This window comes from Cricetulus griseus, chromosome 6 (genome assembly GCF_003668045.3).
Source record: "Cricetulus griseus strain 17A/GY chromosome 6, alternate assembly CriGri-PICRH-1.0, whole genome shotgun sequence".
NCBI lineage: Eukaryota > Metazoa > Chordata > Mammalia > Rodentia > Cricetidae > Cricetulus > Cricetulus griseus.
The window spans coordinates 104069975-104094428 of record NC_048599.1 but is presented as its reverse complement, the minus strand read 5'-3'; the positions used below and the strand labels follow the sequence as shown (position 1 = coordinate 104094428).

Sequence of the window (24454 nt, the reverse complement as noted above, 5' to 3'; positions counted from 1 at the left end):
TTTAAAATTAATTTTAAGCATATATTTGGTGTGTGTGTGTGTGTGTGTGTGTGTGTGTGTGTGTGTGTGTGTGTGTTCTGTGAGCAGTCCAGCATGGATGTAGAGGTCAGAGGACAACTTGCAGAGCAGGTTTTCTCCTTTTTACCCTGTAGATTCAGGGATCTCACTCAGGTCATCAGGCTTGGTAAGAAGTGCCTTTACCCACCGAGCCATCTCACTGGCTCCTTTCTTTGGAAAATCATTTCTTGATGTGCAAGCTCCCACCCCCATACACTATATTTCCTGCACTTTTAATGGTCTCCAGGGGCTAGTGAGAGCATTTCCAAGTGCATTTTAGAAGCCTCAGCATCCAGAACCCTTTCCTCTGAGAGTAGTGCATAATGCTGACAGTGTTCTTGGCCCACCTGGATAGGCAGGATGCCAGCACCTCTTTCTTCATCAAGGTAAGTCACAAGGGGAGGTTTAAGGTTTGGGCAGGTCATTATTGTTCTTACTGTTGAGATCTCTTCGTAGCATGTATCTCAGACTGGCTTCAAACTCTCTTTGTAACTGGGGATGATACTAAACTTCTGATCCTCCGGTCTCTACTTTCCCAGTGGTGAGATTACAGGTGTGCACTGCCACAGCCTGTTTGTTTATTCGGGTCTCAGGTCTTTGTGCACACTAGGCGAACTTTGAGCCTTCTCTTTTCTCTCTTCTCTGTTTTGATTTTGAGGCTGGGTCTCTGTAGCCAGGCTGGTCTGGAACTCACTATGTAGCCTAGAATGGTTTACATCTGTGGCTATTCTCCTGCCTCAGCCTTCTGAGTGATGGAATCAAGTGCCAGTGCCACTACCAGTCTCGGTTCTACAGGTGCTTCTTTACTAGGCAAGGCCAAGTTCACTGCTACCCAGTTCTTTCTCTCCATCCTCTGGGGGCCAAGAATTTCCATTAACTAAAACCATAGGCATTAACCGCATCCAGTGGATCTGTCCCTCCCTGGTAACAAGAGCTTGTGCCACTGCCCTCCCCACGAATAAGGGATCAAGGCTGGAAGAGTTCAAAGAAAGTTGTAAGGCTTGAGCTCCCCGGCGCTCTCCAGGTGAGGAACTCACACCCTGGGAGGCTGGACGCTAAGCCAGGTGGCGGCCACCGCATAGCCAGAGCTCTCCGCTGTCGGTCGCGTGATCAGGGTGTGTGTGGAGGGTGGGAGGGCGACTCGGAGCTCGCGGCACCCCCGGGAGGCCCCATAGCCTGTTACCCCGGTAAAGCTCCTCCCCTCGGGCGGAGACCGCGCCGAGGAGTCGCCGCCCCGGCCCCGCCGCCGGGACAGTACCCCGAGGCCGCGGCCGCAGCGCCGAGTTCTCCCGCAGTCTGTCCGGAGCATGGGGTGCTGACAGCCATGGAGGGCTACCGGGGCTTCCTGGGGCTGCTGGTGTCCGCGCTGCTCGTGGGCTTCCTGTCGGTGATCTTCGTGCTCGTCTGGGTCCTGCACTACCGAGAGGGGCTTGGCTGGGACGGCGGCGCGCTCGAGTTTAACTGGCACCCGGTGCTCGCGGTGACCGGCTTCGTCTTCATCCAGGGCATCGGTACTGGGGCCCTCGAGGGCGGTGGCGGGGTCACTGCGCGGTGGGGACCGCGACGCCATCGAGGATTGCGAGAAATCTACGAAACTGAGCAGGGCCTGCGCAGTCAGGGTCTCGGAACCGGTGCTTTGGTGCTTTGGTGCTTTGGCGCTTTGGCGAGGCCTGTCCTTGAACGTGAGGTCTCAGAGGTAGAGAGGAAGGCGGGGAGCTCCGATGCCCGCGCAGCATCCTTAGTGGGAGCCAGAGGAGTCCTCTCCTCCACCTTCTCCCCTTGTCCTTTGCTCCCGAGCACCGGGCGCCTCCAGGATTCACCGCTGCTGCCTGGCTTCGCTCCACTTGTTGATGTGGCGAAAGTTCCGTGGCGGAGTTTCCTTTGGGCCCGCGGCCCCGAATCTGGGTGGGAGATGCGGACAGGGCGTGTCTTCGAGGGATGGCTGGCCGCCCTGGGTCCAGTTTGCTGCTGGCTGCAGTAAGGCAGCATGGAATCGCTGCTCTCTCTCTCTCTCTCTCTCTCCCTCTCTCTCTCTCTCTCTCTCTCTCTCTCTCTGTGTGTGTGTGTGTGTGTGTGTGTGTGTGGGTGTGTGGGTGTGTGGGTGTGTTGTGTGTGTTGCTGTGCAATGCCACTTGACTGTCACCTTCAGGCACTTTTGCAAAAGGTAGTGACACTAAGAATGTATTCAGAAAAGCAAAGCCATTGTGCTGGGGTTGGTTCGCATAAACTTTTACTTTCACCAGCGGGCTGGAACCTCCTGATTGGCCTCTGAACAGGCCACCTCTTCACCAAAATTGAAAGTCCCACAACCAAGCAAACACAGAGGTGCTGGCTTCGTTCCTAGAGAAAAATGTCTCTGTGTGATCGCACCATCCGTCCCCACTGCCCCCCCTCCCTCCCCCTCACACTTTAAACCGGCTCTACAGCCTCCAGCAAGTGTGGCCAGCCTTCTACAGAAATATGACGCTCAGCCTACCGAGGCTTCTCCGGTGTGAGGTGGGCATCCAAGCCATTTCGTTGCACAGTTCCCAGCTGTTTGAGAAAAGCATATCCAACCAAGTTCCAAAGTTCCAGCCACCAGAAGCACTCTTTCCCTCGTGGTGGAGTCCTTTAGTTTGGCCAGCGCTGTTGATACCCTCTGTTTAATCAAGCAGTCCCAAACATCTCTTCATGGCTTCCATCCACCCAGAATATGTCTGGATACCATGAAACCCTTCAGTGGTTTGGACTGTGTCCTGTAGTTGAGGATGCCCAAGAGAAGACAGTCACAAAGGTTCTAACACTATTGAACATTTTCTGTGTCTCCACTAGATGCATTATATAAGACTAAACAGATGTGGAGGCGACAATGTCCCCAAGGAAATAGAAGTTCTTTCAGCACCTTGTTTTCAACGATTTCCCCTCAACACTTTTCACTTATTGTGCTTTTATGGCAACATGCCTGCTTTCTGAAAAGGGGTCGTTTTAGGAAGCCAAAACTTCATCTAAAATATACTTTGAGACTCTCCATTAATGTTGGGATCCATTTTACTTTTCCTAAAAGGATTTCTGTTTTCTCTAAACTTTGAACTTAATTTGTTACTTACTTCGGAGCAATGCGTGTATATGGAGATGCTGGAAATTTTCCTCTGCTGCTCTTAGGCAAAGCTCTTCTAAGCTTAGTCAGTCTGTTTGTGCTGATGTTCCACTGTTTGTCAACATCATCAGTCCTGTTGACAAGGATCCCAGGTTTGCTGCACATTTTAATCACATGATTCAGTTAAGGAGCGTAAAATAGCCTTTTCATACATGTAGACACATGTAGAGTTCTTACTAGTTCTTCCATACCTTGGTCCTCCTCAGCCCAGCAGCAGAAAGGCTGCAACAGAAGGAGCAAACACAGATGCTCTTTTCTTTAGATTGGTCTTGCATTGCCAGTAAATCCATTGGGGGAGTTGCATTTACTACACCTAACTCATGGCTTAGAGACCGTTCACTGCAGAGTGTTGCTGTTTATAATTTTGTGATTGAGTGGCTGGCTCTTTGCCACTGCCCAGATAAAAATCAGATTAGGTAGATCAAAACTTAAAGTACAGTATCTACAGAGTCCGCAGGGCTTTCACACCACTGTAAGGTCAGAAAAACTGTTGACCATCTTAAATCCTCTACAGACATCTGAAGCTGACTTTAGAGGCTGTGAGATAAACATGGGTCAAAGACTAGCCATGTTGTCACAAGACATTTTACTGCCTCTGGATAGACATTTTATGCTGTAAGATGTTTTATTTCTAGTAGAGAATGTGATGTGAGTTATTCTATAATTCATAGGTATTTGGAGATGATGTTCAATGGCTAAATCACAGTCACTACTCTAAGTTTAAAATACTTTACATATGCATCAAGCAAACAGTAAATAGTATTTGAAACTATTTATTCTTAACTAATAGTTAAGAATAAGGATGGGTCCTTTGGAACCTTTATGAATGGAGTAAGCTGAAGGAAGAAGCCACAAAGAGGGGGCTGGAGAGATCGCTCAGCTGTTAAGCGCACTGGCTGATCTTCCAAAGGACCTGGGCTCAATTCTCAACACCCACACGATGCCTCCCAACCATCTATAACTCCAGTTACAGGAGTTCCTAACCCTCTTCTGACCTCCGTGGGCTTTAAGCATGCATGCGATACACATATATACATACATGCAGGCAAAATACACATAAAATAATTTTTTAAAAAGCCACAAGGTAAATCTCTCCCCTCTGTCCCCTATGTTTACAGATATACTTTGGGGAATGTATGTGTTCCTAAAGTGTAACAGATTATGGGAGTTCTGAAACAAAAATAACATTTGTTATGGTGTCCAGACTGGCCTTGAGTTTCTCTGCTCAAGGGATCATTTTGTTAGAGCACTGCAAGTCCTGGGACTACAGATGTGTGCCACCGACTACAGGTATATGCCACCGATGCAGGTACATGCCACCGACTGTAGGTGCATGTCACCAACTGTAGGTGTGTGCCACTGTTCTCTGCTAAATAAAATCTCCAACTAATGGGAAATCTAGTCAGATTTTGACATGAATGAGGAAGAGTTTAGAAGAAGCTTTGTATGCTCTAAAACAAATGCTTGCTATGAAATAAATATGCTGCAGGGAAATCAGAGAAATGGCCATTGTAAAGAAGGCTGCAGAGAGAAACAATGAAAAGAGTGCTCCAAGTGGCAGCTAACCTTTTTAAAGGTTCAGCATGCTGGAATGGATTCTTCAGTGGAAAGTGGAAAATTCAGGCGTCTACATTAGTGAAAAGAAGTCTTGGCAATTCTATACTCCTTTCCTTTCTGTACATGAACTGCTTTTGTGGCAGAAGCTGAAGGAAGAGAAATTAGATAGGGTAATAATCTCAGGTTGGTTTTGTGAGAAAACTAAACTACATGTAAGTAGTTTAAAAGACTAACAGAAAGAGAGAGCAGTTATTAAAGGCAGTTGGACTAGCCTCCTAATGCAGCTATAAGTGACCAAATTCTGAGATCACTTAAATACATTTGAAAAGGCTCCTAGACTAATCCCTGGCAAAGAAGACAATAGAGAAAGTCCCCAGATGACTTCTCCAAGAGCCTTGGGGAAGAAGTCTTGATAATAAAGTCTCCCAGCTTCTGGGAACTGGGAGTTTTATCGAGTGTGAAGGGACAGTCCAGAGCACCTTGAAACATGTTTTTGTTACAAAAACCACCTGTGAATCACTTAATGATGGAACTGATAGAGTACTTTAAATACAATTATTTTGCTCCTGCTGGATCCTTAGTACCTAGAAGTACATGATAGGTCAGTAATTTTTTCCTGCTATTTTTTTTCCTCTGTGGTATTAGTGAACCCAGGACTGTGTCCATGCTGGGCAAATACTCTACTACTGAGCCGCATTCCAAGCCTCTGCCCCCATTTATTAGAAGTATCTCTCTCTCTCTCTCTCTCTCTCTCTCTCTCTCTCTCTCTCTCTCTCTCTCTTTTCTGTGCTGGGAACAAATCCAGGCCTATTTACACATGCCACTCAAGTGCTTTGCCACTGAGCTATACGCCTGGCAATAAATAACTGTTGAGTGAGTTATTCCTGTCTCATCATTAAATTGTTAGTAACAAAATGCAATTTTGCAGCCACTCATTTGTAATGATAATAATAATAATAACAGCATCTAAAGTAAAAGCACCATCCCCATTGCGTAGTCATTGTTCAGCAGTTTAGAAACACCACTTAGCCAAAGCCAGGGAAGAAAGGAGTCCTGCCATAATGGAAAAGCATCTTTGTTCCCAGGCTTCTTGGCTGATAGCCTGTGACTACCTGAGAACTTTCTGCGCCTCCTCTCACCTTGCCTACACAACTGCCCAGCACTTCCCATCAACCCACCTACTACACACTGTCAGTTTCTCCCCCACTTGGCTTGGCTCCAATATTTTACATCTTTTTAAAACCCATACCATTGGGCTGGATGGATGGCTCAGTGGTTAGGAGCATCTTACAGAGGACCTGGGTTCAGATCCCAGCACCCACATGGTGGTTCACAGCCATCTGTAACTCAAGTTTCACAGGGTCCAACACCCTGTTCTGGCCTCTGAGGGGATCAGACACATATGCAGTACACATACATACATGCAGGTAAAGTACTTATACATATAAAGTAACTAATGAACTGAGTAAATAAACCCTAGACACAAAACCCTGGCACCCTTGACTCTATCCTGTCCTGGCAACTGTCTCACTTTTCTGGGTATCCTTCCATAGAACTTGAAATATGAGTCAATACGGCAGTCCATGATTCCTCTCCCGCTCCTCTTTCTAGAACCTTCTCCACTCAATAATTTCATCTTTCTGCTACACAAGAGACCTCTGGAGCCACCATTCCAGGAAACCAGCTAGCTCATCGGGACACAGGGAAGGAACCAGAGATTACAGCACTTCTCAACAGGCACCCTGGAGGCAACAGTCCATGTAGCTAGCTATCCACAGCCTTCATTAGTCATCCTCACACTCCTTTTCCTGGGTGACAGACAGCTCAGATACCAGGAGAGCATACCTGTGCTAAAGGGATCAGGTCTTAAACACCTCACACCCCACAGGACCCAGCATCTTGTAGGACGCCATATAGACCCAGGATCCCTGTTAAGGGTTTTATGGTGTTTGAAAAATGGCTTCCAAAAGATGAATCTGAATCCTAATCCCAGGTACTGAGAATGTGCCCTCATTGAAAATAGGGTGTTTGCAGATGTAATTAAGGCCCTCAAGTGAGACCGCCCTTGGCTGAAGATGGGCTACACATTTAGTTACTGGCTTCCCTATTAGAGGAAAGGGGTTAGAGACAATGTCTCAGAGGGAAGGCCTTAGGAGGATATGGCAGAGAGTGGCATGGTGTGTCTGAAAGCTGAGGTGTACCATAAACCATGGGTAGCCTGCTGAGGTGTACCATAAACCTTAGCAGGGTAGCCTGCTAAGAGACAAGTACTAAGAAAAATAATGTAACGCACTCTCCCTGATCCTCCACAGGGACCACCCTGGTCAACACCTTGTTTCTGAATTCCTGCCCTTCAGATCTGAGAAAAGAAAATATGTAAATTACCTTTTTTATTTATTTGTATTGTGTGTTGTGGTGTGTGTGTGTGTGTGTGTGTGTGTGTGTGTGTGTGTGTGTGTGTGTACACAATTGTGAAGAGGTCAGAAGACAGCTTATGGGAGTCAGTTCTTTCCTTCCACCATGTGGGTCTCAGGAATTGAATTCAGGCCATCATTCTTGACTGCAGGCTCCTTTACCCACTGGGCCATGTTGCTGGCCCACATTTTAGTTCTTCTTCTTTGTTAATTAATTAATTATTTATTTTATGTATGTGAGAGTTTTGCAAGCATATATGTATGTGTTCCATGTGCATGCCTGGTGCCTGAGGAGGTCAGAAGAGGGTATCACATCCCCTGAAACTGGAATTACAGACAGCTATGAGCTGTCGAGTGGGTTCTGGGAACTGAACCCAGATCCTCCGTGAGAGCAACAAGTGCTCTTAACTATTGAGCCATTTTAAGTGTAGCATGAAAAATAAAAGACCCAAAGACTGATATTGGGGTTCAAGCTTCAAGCTGAAGATCAGAAAAGCAAAGCAGCTGGCTACTAGCTCTTACTCTACCTCAGACTGAAAGGCTCCACCGAACCTCAAACTGAAATCTCCTCAACATGACTGGAGACTCCTGAGACTCAATGAATTCCTATCCTCAGTGTGACTGGAGAATGAATTGCCAGCTCTAAGACCCTGTTTCTGTCTTAAATACCTGTCATGAGCCCTGGGATTAAAGGCATGAGCTCTGTTACTTTTAGACTGATTCAATCTCATGTAGGCCTGGGTGGCCTTGAACTCAAGAAAGATCTGTCCACCGTTGTCTGAGTCCTAAGATGTGTGCCACCACTGCCTGACCTCTATAGCTTGTGGCTGACTTTGCTTTCTGAATCCTCAGGCAAGTTTTAGTAAGTCACAAAAAACGTATCGCAGACACACACACACACACACACACACACACACACACACACACACACAAAACGTATCACAGACACATACACACACACACACACACACACACAAAACATATCACAGACACATACACACACACACACACACACACAAAACGTATCACAGACACATACACACACACACACACACACACACACACACACACAAACGCGCGCCCGCATGCGCGCACACACACACATCACCACAGTGAAGACCCAAAATTTTGATTCTTTTAAACTCTACATTTGTGGTAATTTGCCTCAGGAAAGAAACACAAGATATAACAATTGCCACTGCTCTCTGGGAAACCCAAAGTATTGCCATTCTCATCAAGAATTTATGGGGTTTTCATTGTTCTTCAAAGTATAGACACGGATCACCAGCCAGGGGTTTTTATTGTAAGTGGCATTGCCTAATACCACTGTACACAAGCGACTCTTTTATGAGGACAGGTAACACCAGGTTACATCCTCATGCAGCTAAATATAGGGATGCGTGGAGAGGTGAGGACTGGTATGCAGAAGTCTGACAAAACAGGATCTCCCACTTAGCAACAGCAGAGTGTGCCTATGTGGGGATGCCAGTCCATAACAGCCAGATTCTCCCATTTTTCCAAGAGAGTACAGATATTTAAAAACTGGCTCAAGGGTTCTGGGAAAAGATGGCTCAGCAGTTAAGAGCATATACTGCTCTTCTAGGTGAGTTTGGTTTCTAGCAATCTATCTCTTCAGGCACAGCTCCTGAGGGATCCATCTAGCCTCTGTGGGCACCTACACTGACATGCACATGGCTATATATAATTAAAAATAATACCAGCTGGAGAGATGGCTCCAAAGTTAACAGCACTGGCTGTTCTTTAAGAGGACCTGGGTTTAATTCCCAGTACCATGTGGCAACTCACAATTGTCTGTAATTCCAGTTCTAGGGGATCTAACACCCTTACACAGACATGCATGCACATGAAATAAAAATAAAAATGTCTTTTAAAAACTAGTCCAAACTAAAATTAAATAAGTGAAGGAACCACCGCCAACAGTATGGTGATGAACAAAATTCCCAAATTCCAATCTGTATCCTCCAGATCCCTTCAAGGGGTTCAGTTTTGACTCTGTAGCTTTTAAACTGTTCCTAGATCAGCTTCAGCAATTTCCCTTTAACCATGATAGACTAGAAATCTTTCTCTTAGTATTTTTCTTTCACATGAAACTTTCTTGAAAGATCAAAAGCTCAGCTATGGCAGTATTTGTACCTTTCAGAGTTTACTCTTCTTCATCCAGCAGTTTCTTCATGTATTATCCCGTTCAGCTGATTGGCATTTGTGTTTGTTTTTGAGACTGGGTTTCACTTTGTAGCCCTGGCTTCCTGGAACTTACTATGCAGATCAAGGTGGCCTCAAGCTAGCAGTTATCCTCCTGCCTCTGTGTCCTGGGTACTGGGACAACTGGGGTGTGCCCTGAATTATATACAGCTGCTATATGCCAAATACTGTATAAAACATGAGCAGTGAACTAGGAATGTAAATCATTGGTAGTGAAAGGTTCAGGCATTATGCTGACCTGCCCGCCCTGTTACCTGGCGGAACAGGCAGTACCCTGGTCAGCCCAGGGTTCCATGGGAACTAAGTCTGCATGCAGGTGCAGAGGACCCCTTTAAAAGACAGACACCTACCCATTTACAGTCTCCTCTCTCTCTCTCTCTCTCTCTCTCTCTCTCTCTCTCTCTCTCTCTCTCTCTCTCTCTCTCTCTCCTCTCTCTGCTCTTCTCTTCTCCCACCTACGCACATGCTCTCTCTCTCTCTCTCTATGGCAACCAGCCATGGCGGTCAGCCATTTACACTGTTTCTCTACTCTCTTAGTCTCCCTACTCTGCCAGGCCTAAAATAAACTGGTTAATATGTCTAATATGTCTCATCTTGCGCCTTCCTCCTCTTCTTCTTTATCTTTAATTTAAACAAAAATCTAACAGGTCCTTGCTTACCATGCCTTGGGTCCTAAGGAAGGAATGGAAGACGAGAGGAAGGGAAGATGAGAGGGAGGGAAGGAAGGAGGGAGGGAGGGCCAGAAAAATGGTAGTTTTGCCTTCTCTGTAAGTTGTTTCCATTTGATTTAGAGATAAGTAACATTTTTGTTTTAAAGAATGTAGGTTATAGCTGTGTATGGTGGCACATGCCTTTTTAACACCAGCACTCAGAGGACAGAGGTGGGAGGGTCTCTGTGCGTTCAGTGCCTGTGTGGTCTACAAACCAAGTTCCAGGTCAGTTGAGTGGAGGGTTACTCCTTAATGTTTAGAACTGGCTGGGATAATCTGTTCAACTCCTTATTTGAGCAATCATAAGCTTGGCCATGGTCAAGCAACCAGGTTAAATCAGGGCCAGTACTTTAATACAGCCAATTGTCTAACAATATAAAACTCCTAGACAGGGGCTGAAGAAAGGGCTCAGTGGTTAAAAGCACAGTTTGCTCTTCCAGAAAACCAGGGTTCAGTTCCCAGCACCCATGCAGTGGTTAACAGCTGTCTGTGACTCCAGTTCCAGAGGATCCAATACCCTCTTCTGGTCTCCTCAGGAACTTCCTGCATCTGGTGCACAGACATTGATGCAGGCAAACTATCCATACACATAAAATAAAGATAAGTAAAATATAAAAAGAAAAAAACACTCCTCAGTATTAAAAATATCTAGCCAGTTAATGAATTTTTCCTGCCTTGATACTTTTTACACATATATTTGCTAATATTTGCCTTTGTGATTTTGGTCACCTCACTGCCAGAATGCTGAGCCAAATCCCAACCATCCACATCACACTCTTTATTTCAGTTTCTTGGTATTTCAGCGTGTTGCAAACTTTTCGATTATAGCCACTACAGGATTTTAAAGAGGGCTCTTTGCCCTTTTTTAAAGGTGAGGTCCTCTGGATAGGACCTGGTTAAGTGGGTATACAGGGAAATGAGTCCTAAGGGTGGATGATGCTGTTATGAACGTCCTTCCAGAAGGGAAAAGAATGCTTTATTCTAAGAGGGAAGGAAAGTTTAAGGCCCACTTTGTTTATAGAGACGTCATAAGTGATTTCAAATTCCCATGTACTTCAAACTCAATGGCTTACTCTTAGTTTTAAATTCCCTTCATGCAGTTAAGTGGGCCCAAGTGCAAAATGCTTTTTACTTATTTGAAAGCCACATTTGATATTATATAAACTAGCATTTGTGTCTGTAGTGCAGTTTGTCTTTAGATTTTGATTTGTGCATTTTAGTGATGTGTGTGTGTAGTGTATATTTGCACATGTATATGTTGGAGCACTTAGGCATGTATGTGAGTGTGTGGCTAGAGGGCAACTTCAAGTATCTTTCTCTGTCATTCCCCACCTTATTTTTGAGATAAGGTCTCTCACTGATCTGAGAACTCACCGATTTGTATAGACTGGCTGGACAGCAAGCCCCTGGGACCTGTCTCCAGCCCCAGTGCCCACACTGAAGTCCTCATGATTGCACACATTGCACTTTCCTCCAGCTCCCACTTTGTATTTTTAGAAGAGGATCTGGGCTGGTGATATGGCTCAGTGTGTAGAGGTGCTTGTGGCCAGGCTTGAGGACCTGATCCCAAATCCTGTATGGTGGCAGAACTGACTTCTGAGAGTTGTCCTATAGCTTCACACATGGACAGCAGTACATGTACACACACACGCGCGCGCGCGCGCACACACACACAAATAAATTTTACAAGAGGACCTGTTGTAACAGAAACTGAGATGTCAGCTCGTTTAACCTAATGATTTCATAGCACATAACAAAAGATCACATTGTATGATCTAAATATATTCAAATATTTAAATTATCTTACTTTTTTAAAAAATAGGGTCTTGTGTAGCTCAATGTGACCTGGAACTCACTCCATAGCCCAGACTAGCCTAGAACTAGCAGTAATCCTCCTGCCTCAGCCTCTCAGTGCTGGGAATACAGGTAGGAGCCATCCTATCCACTATATCTTACTTTATAAAAATAAAATTGAAAGAAATAGGTGGTGGTGGTGCACACCTTTAATCCAGTGCTTGGGAGGCAAAGGCAAGAAGATCTCTCTGAGTCTGAGGCCAGCCTGGTCTACAGAGTGAGTTCTGGGACAGCCAGGGCTACACAGGGAAACCCGGTCTCAAAAAACCAAAACTAAACAAACAAATAAATAAAATCAAAAACAAAATAGAACAAACATGAGAATCTATTTATGTGCTGAGGATACAGAATTAATTGCTTCTTCGTTAATTTTTTTTTCACAGATACTTTGTGACTTCCCAATATGTGACAGGCACAAGATGTGTTTATAGACATGTTTGTACTTTCATGAGTCACAAGGTTTAAGCATAGAAGAACTATGATCAGATATTTTCTATATCTGGGGACTTATCTGTCTCCTAAGTCCTCTATCCTTGACCTGATCTCAGTTTGACAGACTCAGGCTTTACGTGTGACAGACACTTGCATATGTAGATGGGAGGAGGGCTGGCATCAATCCAGAGGTCAGCTCCTAGAGAATGTATATTTTCTTATATCCCTGAGTCTTGATCATGCAACTAGGCTCTAACAAGTTTTCTAATAATTTGACTGTATTTCCATCTTGATAGACTTGAGGAAAATTACACACAGTTATGAGCTCCCCCTTGCTCTTAACTTTTTTATGTTAGCGTGTTCTAACACCCATTGCTTTTCCTCTGGAGGTCCTGAGAGTGTCTTTCTCCTACATTTGCCCTCATTTCCTGAAGGGAATGGTCAGAGCCCCCAGAAGAACCCTTGTTTTCATCACCCCACTCCTGCTCCCTCTCCTTCCTTCTCATCCAACCTCAGGAATACAGTCTAGGTTGGTGTGGAGAGCAAGAGCAGTTTTACAGCTGCTAAGAGTAGTTTCTTCTTTTTAAAATGTGGTCTGATTTGTTAAACTCACCCAGTTTTCCTTAAACCCACGGTATTTTGGATATTTATGTATCTTGGAAAATGTGTAAACAGCAGTTGAAAATACAGCATTTCTGGCCAGCCTTCAGTTGTCCAGAGAGCCTTTTGAACACACTCAGCTGTGGAGAGTTCTGGGAAGCCTGGACAGATGTGGAAAGCCCCTTGTGTCCTTCACAGGAAGGCTTCACATCACACAGCTGCCTGTGAAGAGTGGAGCTTAACTGGCTATTGGTTTCACAAACTTATAAAAACATGTTTTACTGTTAAACTATAAGGAATTTGGGCTGGAGAGATGGCTCAGAAGTTAAGAGCACTGTCTGCTCTTCCAGAGGACCTGAGTTCAATTCCCAGCAACCACATCGTGGCTCACAGCCATCTATAATGAGATCTGATGCCTTCTTCTGGTGTGCAAGCATGCGTGCAGATAAATGTATACATAATAAATAAATAAAATATAAATAAAAATTTTAAAATTTAAAAAAACTATAAAAAATTATAATTCGGTTCATTTGGATCAGTGGCAAAAGCACGCATTCCACTTCAGAATTGCCCCAGGCTCTCCCCTCAGGAAAATGACCATAGACGTCAGGGAACTGTTAAATGTGCTCGGTCACTGCCACTATTGGAGAAAGAACATTATCCAGAAACCAGTTTAAAACTACTTGCTACCTAAGAGCTGAGACAGGAGCATTCCTTGAGGTCAGGAGTTCAAGAGCAGCCTGGGTAATAACAGTGAGATCCTGCTCTAAACAAAACAACAACCCACAAAACAAAATACTTGCTTGATTGCAAATGGTTTAAAACTCAAGTTTTGAGCCAGGTGGTGGGAGCACAAGGTCAGTTTCAGTTTTTTGGTTTTTGTTTGTTTCTTGTTCTTTTTCAGTTTCAGTTTTATGTGAAGTTTTGGCACATTCCTCTATGCTTCCTGTAGTACTGGGAAGAATAAAACATTTCACAGGAAGTTCAGTTGTCTTGGAATGTTTGACACTGTGTGTGTGTGTGTGTGTGTGTGTGTGTGTGTGTGTGTGTGTGAAATGACATTAAACCAGGGAATGAATATGTAATGTCCCCCTCCCCAGTACTGGGAATCGAACCCAGGGCCTTGTATATGCTAGGCTAGTGCTCTACCACTGAGTTAAATCTCCAGTTATTTTTTTTAATATAATTTATTTTTATTTTATATGCACTGATGTTTTGCCTTCATGTATATCTCTGTGAGGATGTCAGATCCCCTGGAATTGGAGTTACAGACAGTTGTGAGCTGCCATGTGGTTGCTGGGAATTGAACCCCGGGTCCTCTGAAAGAACAGCCAGTGCTCTTAACTGCTGAGCCATCTCTCCAGCCCTCTCCAGTTATTTTATGTCTTTCTATATTGTACATTTTCACTTTACTAATGTTACTATTCTTGGATCACACAAATTGTAAGAGACCTCATGCTATAGATTAAAGGCCACTGAGCCATGGGGTAGAGGTGTCTAGGCTCCATGATTATACGAGATGTGCCCCTAAATCCTTAAAGGAGAAAAAGCACGAGGATAATACACTGGTGTCTGAGCTGACACTAATTTGGTTTCTAGATTTTGGCCAGTTTGCTGAAAGAGGTTTGTGTACATTTATTTTCAAGGATGTTGTGGGTCTTACACACACAAGTAAGTAGAGCTAGAGAAACCTGAATCAGGGCAGGAAGTCACATTGATGTCGGTGTCCTGTTTGTGATGTCCTGGATAAGTAAGATGCCCAGAGCACCCAGAGAGAGAGTGTTGAGAGCTTTCTGTATGAGATCTCACAGTTACATTCGAATCTACAATTAGCTCAAAATAAGACTTTGGAAAACACTCATGGACCTTCATACTGTGAGGCTGTATTAGGCTCTAGGACACAGGGGAGAAAGAGCAACACAGGAATACGCTGAGATGAAATCAAGTGTCTTGAGCTAGCTGCTAAAGTCTAAGGTGCTGTAATAACTGGCTTGAAGAGATTCACTGAGTCTAGAAATGATTAGACCATGGGTCTCCATGTCCTCAAGGAAACTTGATCTATCAGCAATAAACATCTTTTTATTACATTTATTTAGTCTCTCTGTGTGTGTATGTCTGTGGGGGTTGTGACAGAGCACAGTTGTCCAGATTAGAGGACAATTTGTGGGTTCAGGGGATCAAACTCAGGCCATCAGGCCACAAGCAAAGCTTGTGGCATATGCTTTGCCCTCCTGAGCCATCTGAGCAGCCCTCAATGAGCATTTTTATAAAGTACACACACACATTGACCAGAGAGCAACAATCCCTTGGAGTTTGGGTTAAGTAAAAGAAATACTGTCCTCTTGGTGAAAGCATCAGGTGTCAGACTGGGACAACAGGACGGGACTGGTGGTACCCTACAATGAAAACTTTAAGGAGGTCACATCCACATCCATCTTTGTAGTTTTAGATGTGTTTCTCCTCTCATATGTTTTCATGATCTTAAAGACATTTTAAAATTTTTTTAGATTTATTTGTGTGTATGAGTGTATGCCTGTGTGTGTGTGTGTGTGTGTGTGTGTGTGTGTGTGTGTGTGTATGTATGTATGTATGTATGTAAGTATGTATGTGTACCATGTACACGGCTGTTACCTGAGGAGGTCAGAGAGGGTGGCAGATTCACTAAAATGTGTATTACAGATGGTTGTAAGCTGCCATGTGGGTGCTGGGAACTGAACCCGAGTCCTCTACAGAAGCAGTAAATACTCTTAACCATGAGCCATCTCTCCAACCTAAGAAATTTTAATATATCCAATTATATTTTCAGGTTCCTTTTCCTTACTTCCTGGAATTAAGAAAGTACATGGGCCACAACTGATGGAGTGGAGCCCATCTTCCAAGAAACATTATTCAGAATTTTCAATCTGTCACACATTTCCAAATAGAATTTTCCTGACATGGATCAGATGCTTGGAAAAGGCACACTGTTGTCTTTGGGACAAATTAACAAAAAGTTAATTGTATGTTGGTTAATGTGGACATTTAAAATATTCTAGGGCTTCCTATTGAATTTTAGTGTACATGTTGCAAAGTATATGTAAGGTGCCTTCACTGTCTTCTGTGTATATTAATCCATAGTGTGGATCTATTACCACCCCATGTACTGATGACAGACATTTGGGCCACGATAAATGGTGGGCTAACTGTGGGGTCTGCTGATGAATGTGTGTATCTCTTTCTTTGCCGCACACACTCAGAAGTGAAGTGGCTGCATGGGAGGCTGAGAAGGAGAGGCTGGGAGAAGCAGAAGCCAAGGGTAAAGTTCCTCAAAAGAAACTGTCCAGTGGGTCAAATGGTTGACTTTGTGTTGATTTTTAAACTACTTTGTTCGGTTAGCCATCATCGTGTACAGATTGCCATGGACCTGGAAGTGCAGCAAGTTCCTGATGAAGTCCATCCATGCGGGGTTAAACGCTGTGGCTGCCGTCCTCGCCATCATCTCCGTAGTGGCCGTGTTTGATTACCACAATGTCCGAAGTATCCCCCATATGTACAGTCTGCACAGCTGGGTTGGACTGACGGCCGTCATACTCTATGTCCAACAGGTCAGTGTCTTGCTGTATACATAAACAAAAAGCAAAACAGCCCAGTGACTGTAGATGCTTTCTAAACTTACTCTTTCATTTGTGTCCTGAATAACTCTTGTCTCAAGGGACAATGAACCTCAGAATTCACTGCCTAGGAACTCGGTGTGTCATTTGTCATTTGACACCTGTAGGTAGGAAAGTGGCCATCTCCTAACATCTAGGCTAACATTTCTCAGACTTCAATTCCATGTTCAGGATTCAGTGGCCTAGGTGGAAGCTATGTGTTTCCTTACCACATTCTCTGCTGCATTTTTAGGTTAATCTTTCCTAAGTGATAACACTGATTTTTTTTTAAACCTTTTGCAAGATCTTAAAGGCATGGTAATTTTGTTTTATTTATATGATTTTATTTACTCTTTGCATATATTGTTAAAGGTTTGTATTCTAGAAACACTGTACTGGAAAGAAATTTAATGGCATGTGATCCTTGGCAGTTTTATGTCACAGAGTAAAAGTTAATATTCTGAGTCTTTTGGCTCTTTGTCACTTTGTTGAAAAATCTTGGCAAATGGTACTGATTCATTGTCCTTCCTTGTTAGCACACTGCAGAGCAACTTCTTAGTTGAGGTATCATTGTGAACTTTATTTTTCTATGGCTACAGAGTGAGACATTAGATGGGTACATACCTCCCCAAAGCTTGTCCTAAAATAAATGGCCCCTTTAAAAAGCAGGCATTCTCATCAGGCATTGGCCATTCTTTCTTCTAAATATATATATATATATATATACATATATATATATGTATATATATATATATATATTTAATGAAAAGACATCATGATTCAATGTCATGAATCATGACATCATGAATCATGATGTCTTTTCATTAAATAATGGTTAATCTCTTGGGACACTCTTAGTTATTTGGTTCTATTAGCCATCCTGTAGTTAAGGGCTGGGAATGGAAAGGAGCCAAGCAGGAGGAAGATACAGAATAAAAAACTCTACACCCACTGTAATCTTCCCAATCAATAAGGAAAATAGGTCTAGTTGGATAGCAGAGCCTCGCTCAGATCCCTGGGTCTGGCTTAAGCTTCTGTGACCTCAAAGCCCACCTCCAGTGACACACTTCTTCCAACAAGGCCATACCTATTCCAATGAAGGCCACAACTCCCAATAGTGCTACTCCCTGTGAACCACGGAGGCCATTTTCATTCAAACCACCCCACCAAAAGCATATTAGACAGATACCATGATACTGAAAGAGAAAAATGTAGAAATAGCTTTCCCTTTTCAATTAAAATCTATGTTTAATGTAATTTTCAATGTAAACCTAGTGGGAATCATAAAATTTATTATGCATAAGAATAAATATCCAAAATAACTAAGAAACTTTTAAGAGAGAAATGAAAGAACACCTTCCTTGTTTCAAGTGAGTTATTAGCAAACAAAACAAATACAGGAAGGACCAGAGAGGCTAGAAGAAGCCCAAGTATGTATGTGAACTTTTTCATGTTATAATAATACTTATTTAACAGATTCAGTGCATTTAAAAAACATATATACCTGGCCGGGTGTTGGTGGCGCACACCTTTAATCCCAGCTCTTGGGAGGCAGAGGCAGGCGGATCTCTGTGAGTTCGAGGCCAGCCTGGTCTCCAGAGCGAGTGCTAGGATAGGATCCAAAGCTACACAGAGAAACCCTGTCTCGAAAAACCAAAAAAACAAAAACAAAAACAAAACAAAAAAACAGATTAAGGACCTAAACCAAGGACAAGGAAAAGAGAAAAAAATGTATACAATCTGTGTGGTATAAGATAGGGGAGTCTACAAGGTCGGTAAAAATCCAAAAGCCATACATGTGCATTGTAGCACATGCTTGCCCTTGTACTTGAGCTTGCTGGAGAGAATGAATCTTGTTTTATCATAATTAAACATGGTATTCCTAGAAGAGTTGGAGCCTGGTAGTAAGAGCCACTAGAAAGCTAAGACTCCAGGTAACTGGTGCAGCGGAAAGCACTTCTGAGACCAGAATGTGGAAAATCAGAATCCAAGTTGTATTCTGAGCCTCGGCAAAGGGAAAGGGCTGTGCTGGGAGCAGTACTGCATCTGCATTGTACTGTGTCTGCATCAGGACCCTACCCAGTTCACCCCCAGAAGGGTGTAGTGGCTTACCAAAAGAGTAAAAGAGGCCAACTCAGCAGGAAACAAAGCAAAGCAAAGCAAACAAACAAAAAAGTGATGGTGAGCTGGTAAATCTCACGTATTCTGGAGGCTGAGGCAGGAAGCTCACTGTTCAAAGCCAGCCCCAGTAACTTAGTAAGACATTGTTTCCAAATGAAATGTAAAAGAGGGCTGGGGACACTGCTCAGTGGTATAGATCATTAGCCGGGTATGTGTGAGGTCTCTAGGTTAAATCCACAGTAATGAGGAACCAGTTTCATCTTGCTGCCACCACTTTTGTGGAGAGGACAGGATACCTCAGTCTCCAAGAGCCACACTTGAGTCTTAGCCACATTGCTTCACAGTTTCCCTGCAAGGTCCACCTCCCACACAACGCTATCTGAGTTTATGAGGTCAGTTTGTGCTCCTCCAACCCAATGCAAGGAACAATGCTAATTCAGAGAACGAAGAAGAAGAGAGATTTTAAGATTACATGTTCTGCTGGGGCTTGAGTTCACCACTGTAAAGTCAGGGTTTGCCTGCCAGAGAGTTGGTGTCTGGGTTGTTTGATTAACAAACTAGAAGAACACAAACTATAATTCCTCCAACAGCCCGACGGGCAGTGAACATTTCAAGCCCAGGATTCTTTTCTCCCTGTGAGATGTACATTAGGACATTAAAATCTAGGACATTAAAATCAAACAGGCTCAAGTTTGTACACATATGCTTGTGTGTATAGAAGTCATGGTCACTATAATTACAGGAACGTCTGTGATTTCACAGCCTACCTAGTTCAGGAAACAGGGGCCACCCACCCAGTCTTGATCAGACATTTCTGGAGCTGCTCCTGTCCTTAGCAGTCCCCAGCAGCCTCGAGTTTTCTTTTGCTTGCTCTCTGACTTTGCTTTATATTTTTACCACATACTGTCAATCAGCAGATTAAAACAAAATAGAAATGTGTTGTTCATTGTGGTAGAATGAATAGTCTTGGGCACCTGAATACTTGGTCCCCAGCTGGCATTTGGGGGGGTGGGGTTTAGGTGGCGCAGCCTTGCTGGAGGATAGCCCTGTCTGTAGAAGGAAGTGTTTCACTGGGGACAGGCTTCGAGAGCAAAGGCCTCCCACCACATCTAGCTTACTCTCCCTGCTCTGCAGTTGTTTTGAAGGTGGCGGCTGTCAGCTTCCTGTTCCTGCTACCATTCCTGTCTCTTCCTGCTTTGCCTACCCATCATGATGGAATGAACTCTTAACCCTCTGGAACTCTTAGCCAAAACGAACTCTTCCTCACTATATAAGTTGCTTTGTTCATTGTATATCATCACCGCAACAGAAAAGTAACTACTGCATTCATTTGACCTCTTTAATCGAGCCTTTTAAAATGTTTCATACTATATTCCAAGTTCATGTTTTGTAAAATTAATTTTTAAAAAAAAATTTACATGTATGAGTGTTTTGCCTGCATGTATGTATGTGCACTACAAGGATGACTGGTGCCCTTGGAGGCCAGAAAGGGGCATCAGATGTCCTGGAACTGGAGTTATGGGTGGCTGTGAGTCACCATATGGGTGCTGGAGACCAAACACAGGTTTTAGCAAGAGCAGATGCTCTTAATCAGTGAGCCACCTCTTTAGCCCACAGCATTTTTTAGGGCAACTAATTCAACAGTATTGTGTCCGTTAGCTGCCATCTAGGCTTTTTGTTTGTTTGTCTGTAACATGAGACCAAGCTGATCTCCAACTTACCATGTGGCGGAGGATGATCAAACTCCTGATTCTACTGCCACCACCTCCCAAGTGCTGGGATCAAAGGTGTGTACCACCGTACCCCATTTATGTGGTACTGGGAGGTATCCCAGGGCTTTGTGTATGTGAGATGTCCTAGTTTTTCCATCACTGTGATGATGTCTATTTACTATCAAGGAAAGTGAGGGCAGGGCAGGGCCTCAGAGCAGAAACCTGGAAGCAGAGACTGATGTAAAGACCATCATGGTAAACTGTTTCCTGTTTTCTCTCTTTGGCCTATTCAGTTTGCTGTTTAAAATTTAACTTACATGTTTTTATTTTACATGCATTGGCGGTTTGCCTGCCTATGCATCTGTGTGAGGGTGTCAGATCCTCTGGAACTGGAGTTACAGACAGTTGTGAGCTGCCATGTGGGTACCGGGAATTGAACCTGGGTCCTCTGGAAGAGGAGCCAGTGCTCTTAACCTCTGAACCATCTCTCCAGCACCCATCAGCTTGCTTTCTTATATCATTCAAGATCTCCTGCCAAGGTGTGGTGTAAATACAGTGGGCAGGGCCTTCCCACATCAATCATTAATCAAGAAAACACCCCCTTGCCTGTAGGCAGTCTGAAGGCAGCAATTCCTCAAGTGAGGTTTCCTCTTTCCAGATGACTAATTTGTGACAAGTTGAAAATTAACCAACTCACTAGGCAAGCACTCTACTAACTGAGCTACATCTCCAGCCCCTAACACCCCTCACCTTTTTTTTGGAGACAAGATCCCACTATGTAGTGCAGGCTAGTCTCAAACTCACAATCCTCTTGCCTCCTCTTCAAACTCTTAATTTCTAACAAACCAGTAAATATAAAAGAATGTCTTTGGGCCAGTGAGATGCTCAGCAAATACAGGAATGTTCTGCTAAGACTGACAACTAAGTTTGATTCCAAGGACCTACAAGATAGAAGGGAGAATTGACTCTTACAAGTTGTTCTCTGACCTCCACACCCCACAACCAAGGCACATCTACACACACACACACACACACACACACACACACACACACACACAACTTTAGATTCTAAATAAAAAAATAAAAGATGTCTTTTGTGATTCTAATACTTTATTCATTGTCTAATACCTGTTTGTTTCTTTTGTCCATAAAAAAAATAGGTCTGCATTTCTTTAAGGACTTACAAGGATTCTGAATCGGCTTCCTTTTTATTGAGATGTGTTGCTGTAACTTCTTCCAATTTGAATCGTGAACTTTTCTTCTCTCTCTTTTGATAAGTAGAAATTCTTGGTTGCAATGCAGCCAAGTGAATCATATTCCATGTAGTGTTACAGTTTTTCAATTTTGTTTTCTTTCTATGATTTTATTATTAAGTCCCCACCTTCCCCACTTCCCCATCCTAACTTGCATCGAAACATTCTCCTTCCTTCCATTCTCTCTCTCTCTCTCTCCCTCTCTCTGTTGTTTGTTTTGTTTTCTGAGTCTTACCATGTAGCCCAGGTTGGTCTTGAACTCAAATTGCTGCCCCAGTCTCCAAGTGCTGAGTTTGCTGGCATGCACCACCACCCTCCATCCCCATCTGGAATCTGCTGTAGAATGTGCTGTGATTTTGTATTCCCCCTTCTTTTTTTCTCCATATGGATTATTTTCACAGCATCTTTCCATGACTCTTTCCCTGCTCTTGCCACCTATCTGCAATGGCAGCTCTGTCACATGTTCCTGTCTCTACATCCTAGACAGTACAGGACAGTCTGGGGAATGTTCAGCAAGTATGTAGAAGTGTATGGAATAAGAGATAAGAATCCTTGATTCCTGTTTTGGGAAGGATGTTTCTGAGAGTTCACTGTGGAGTATATTTGCTTTCCATCTCCTATCGCTGTTTTGTAAGAACCTTTCATTACTCTTTGTATATCAGGAGTGAATCTGGAGTTTTATTGCATGCTTTTTCTCTGTTGACATAAACATTATTTCTCTTCTTTAATCCATTAATATAATCAATGGCATCAGTAGATTAAATTTTTAAACAGTGAACTGAAAATGTATTTGATCATCTGGACATTCTCTGTGCTGTGAAATATCTGGATTCTTAGTTCTTTTTCCTCTGTGGTCTCTGGACTTCTCAGAAATTTGGTTTCACAACACTTCTTGGTTTTGTTTAGAGCAAGGGACATTGACTGGTATCTTCTTCCTTGCTCACATACAAAGGACATGCAGTGTTTACAAACACAGGATTTGCAGTTAGGGAGACCTCTATTTGTTGCTTGCTCATTTGTTTGTTTGTTTTGTTTCTTATTATTTATTTGGGTTTTAGTTTTTGGTTTTTGTTTGTTTTTAGACAGGGTCTCATTGTGTAGCTCTGGCTGGCCTGGAACTCCCTATATAGACTGGGATAACTCATAGAGATCAGCCTGCCTCAGCCTCTCAAATACTGGGACTACATGCCACCATGTAGGTGAGACCTGTTTGACACAATGCCTACATTTGTGGTAGGTGGTCACCTTAGGTGAGTTACTTTTCACCTACAGAAGTAAGGCTTATGATCCTTCACAAAGTCACAGGAATCAAAAGCAAATCATGCTTGAAAAGGCTCATCCCTGGGTGGAGCACAATGAAATATGTTAGCTGTTGTCACTAGAGTGTAAACATGTGGCAGGCTCTTTTGTGATCTGAAAATGTCAGCTTTCATGTTTACTAGGGGTCATGGTATCTTCTTCATGGTCAAGAACGTGCATTTTATGTCAATGAAATTCATTTATTTAGCAAAGTTAAATATCTGTTACAATGAAGTACCTTCCTAAGCATCATTCCAGAAGACAAACACGGGTTCGGAGAGGCAGATTCTCTGTGTTTGTGATGTTTTTGGAGAGAGCCGGGTAACTGAGTATTTGGTAGGTGGTGTGTTCCAAGTGTTCTCAGAGAGTACTCTGATGAAAAAGGGGCAAGGAGGTTCCACTGAGACCTGGGTCACAGTCCTAGGGTTGAAAGCCCAGAGCATCTTCTAGCCTGTGTGAAGAGTTTGCTGTATTTGAGGAAGAAGAAGGAGGCGAGGCTGCCAAAGGGTATGGGACATGAATTGGCAGATGTCAAGGCATCCATATAGGAAGTCTAGTGGATGGCATTCTGGGGTTCAGACAAGGGATAAATTGGCACAGAGCTGTGATAGTAGCAGTGAAGGACAGTGGCTAGATCTCAATGATATTTAGGGTGTGAAAGAGTAGATTTGGGAAGAAAGTGATTGAAAGGATGAGAGCCAGTGGGTGACTGAGAAGAGGACCCTGGGGAGCCTTCAAGGACTTGAGGGAAGATCTGCAGACATGATTTGGAAATTGTCCATCAGGACTGGTGGTAGGAAGTCAGTGATGACCTTGGAGGGCAGAAGCAAGGCTGTAGTGGTGGATTGAAGAGGAAGCAGAAAAGCTCTGCCAGGCCCTTTGGGTGAGTGGAGTAGGAAGACCGCGGGCAATGTGGGCAGTCACTGAGCAGTACCACGAGCGAAGTTGGTATTTGGAGATTTGGGGAATATTTGTGTGGGTTTTTTCTTCTGCTTTTCATTAGAGAAGTTTTGGCATGCAAAAATACTGACAGGATCCCGCTAGAAAAGGAGAGTGTGTGGGGACTGGAAAGACACAATAATCTAAACGCAGGAGGCAGGTTGGAGACCAGCTGGAAAATCAGAGATGCCACACCAGCTTCACTGTCACTGAAGAAAGGGAGGAGTCCTCGGGTTGAGACGCTTGTTTGGTGTGCTGGCAGCACACCGAAGCTCTTCTCGGAAGCAGCTCCTGGCCTGCCAAGAGAAAATGATCATTGAGGAGGATAGCATGAACGGAGGTCTGGTTGGTGGAGCAGACAGGAGGGCTGAGCTTCTCTCAACCAGGAGTTTCCATTGATGCACCCTCCCTGGGTGCCATCTTGCCTTTGGTCCTAGTAGCCACGGTTAGGGCTGAGCCAGGCTGGGGTGTTGTCAGGGATATTTGATGGAAAGGTGGAGTAGCAGGGAGCTGTAGGA

At 43.8% G+C, this 24454-nt stretch overlaps 1 protein-coding gene across 1 annotated transcript in view; it reads left to right on the top strand.

Annotated features, from left to right (window-relative positions):
* Positions 1–1006: 1006 nt before the first annotated feature.
* LOC100767807 (cytochrome b reductase 1) overlaps positions 1007–24454 on the top strand; it is a 33330-nt gene continuing 9882 nt past the window's right edge. The window contains exons 1-2 of the mRNA XM_027420205.2: positions 1007–1568; positions 16359–16567. Coding sequence (XP_027276006.1) covers positions 1382–1568; positions 16359–16567 — 396 coding nt within the window. The 5' untranslated portion in view covers positions 1007–1381. The remainder of the gene's footprint in view (positions 1569–16358; positions 16568–24454) is intronic.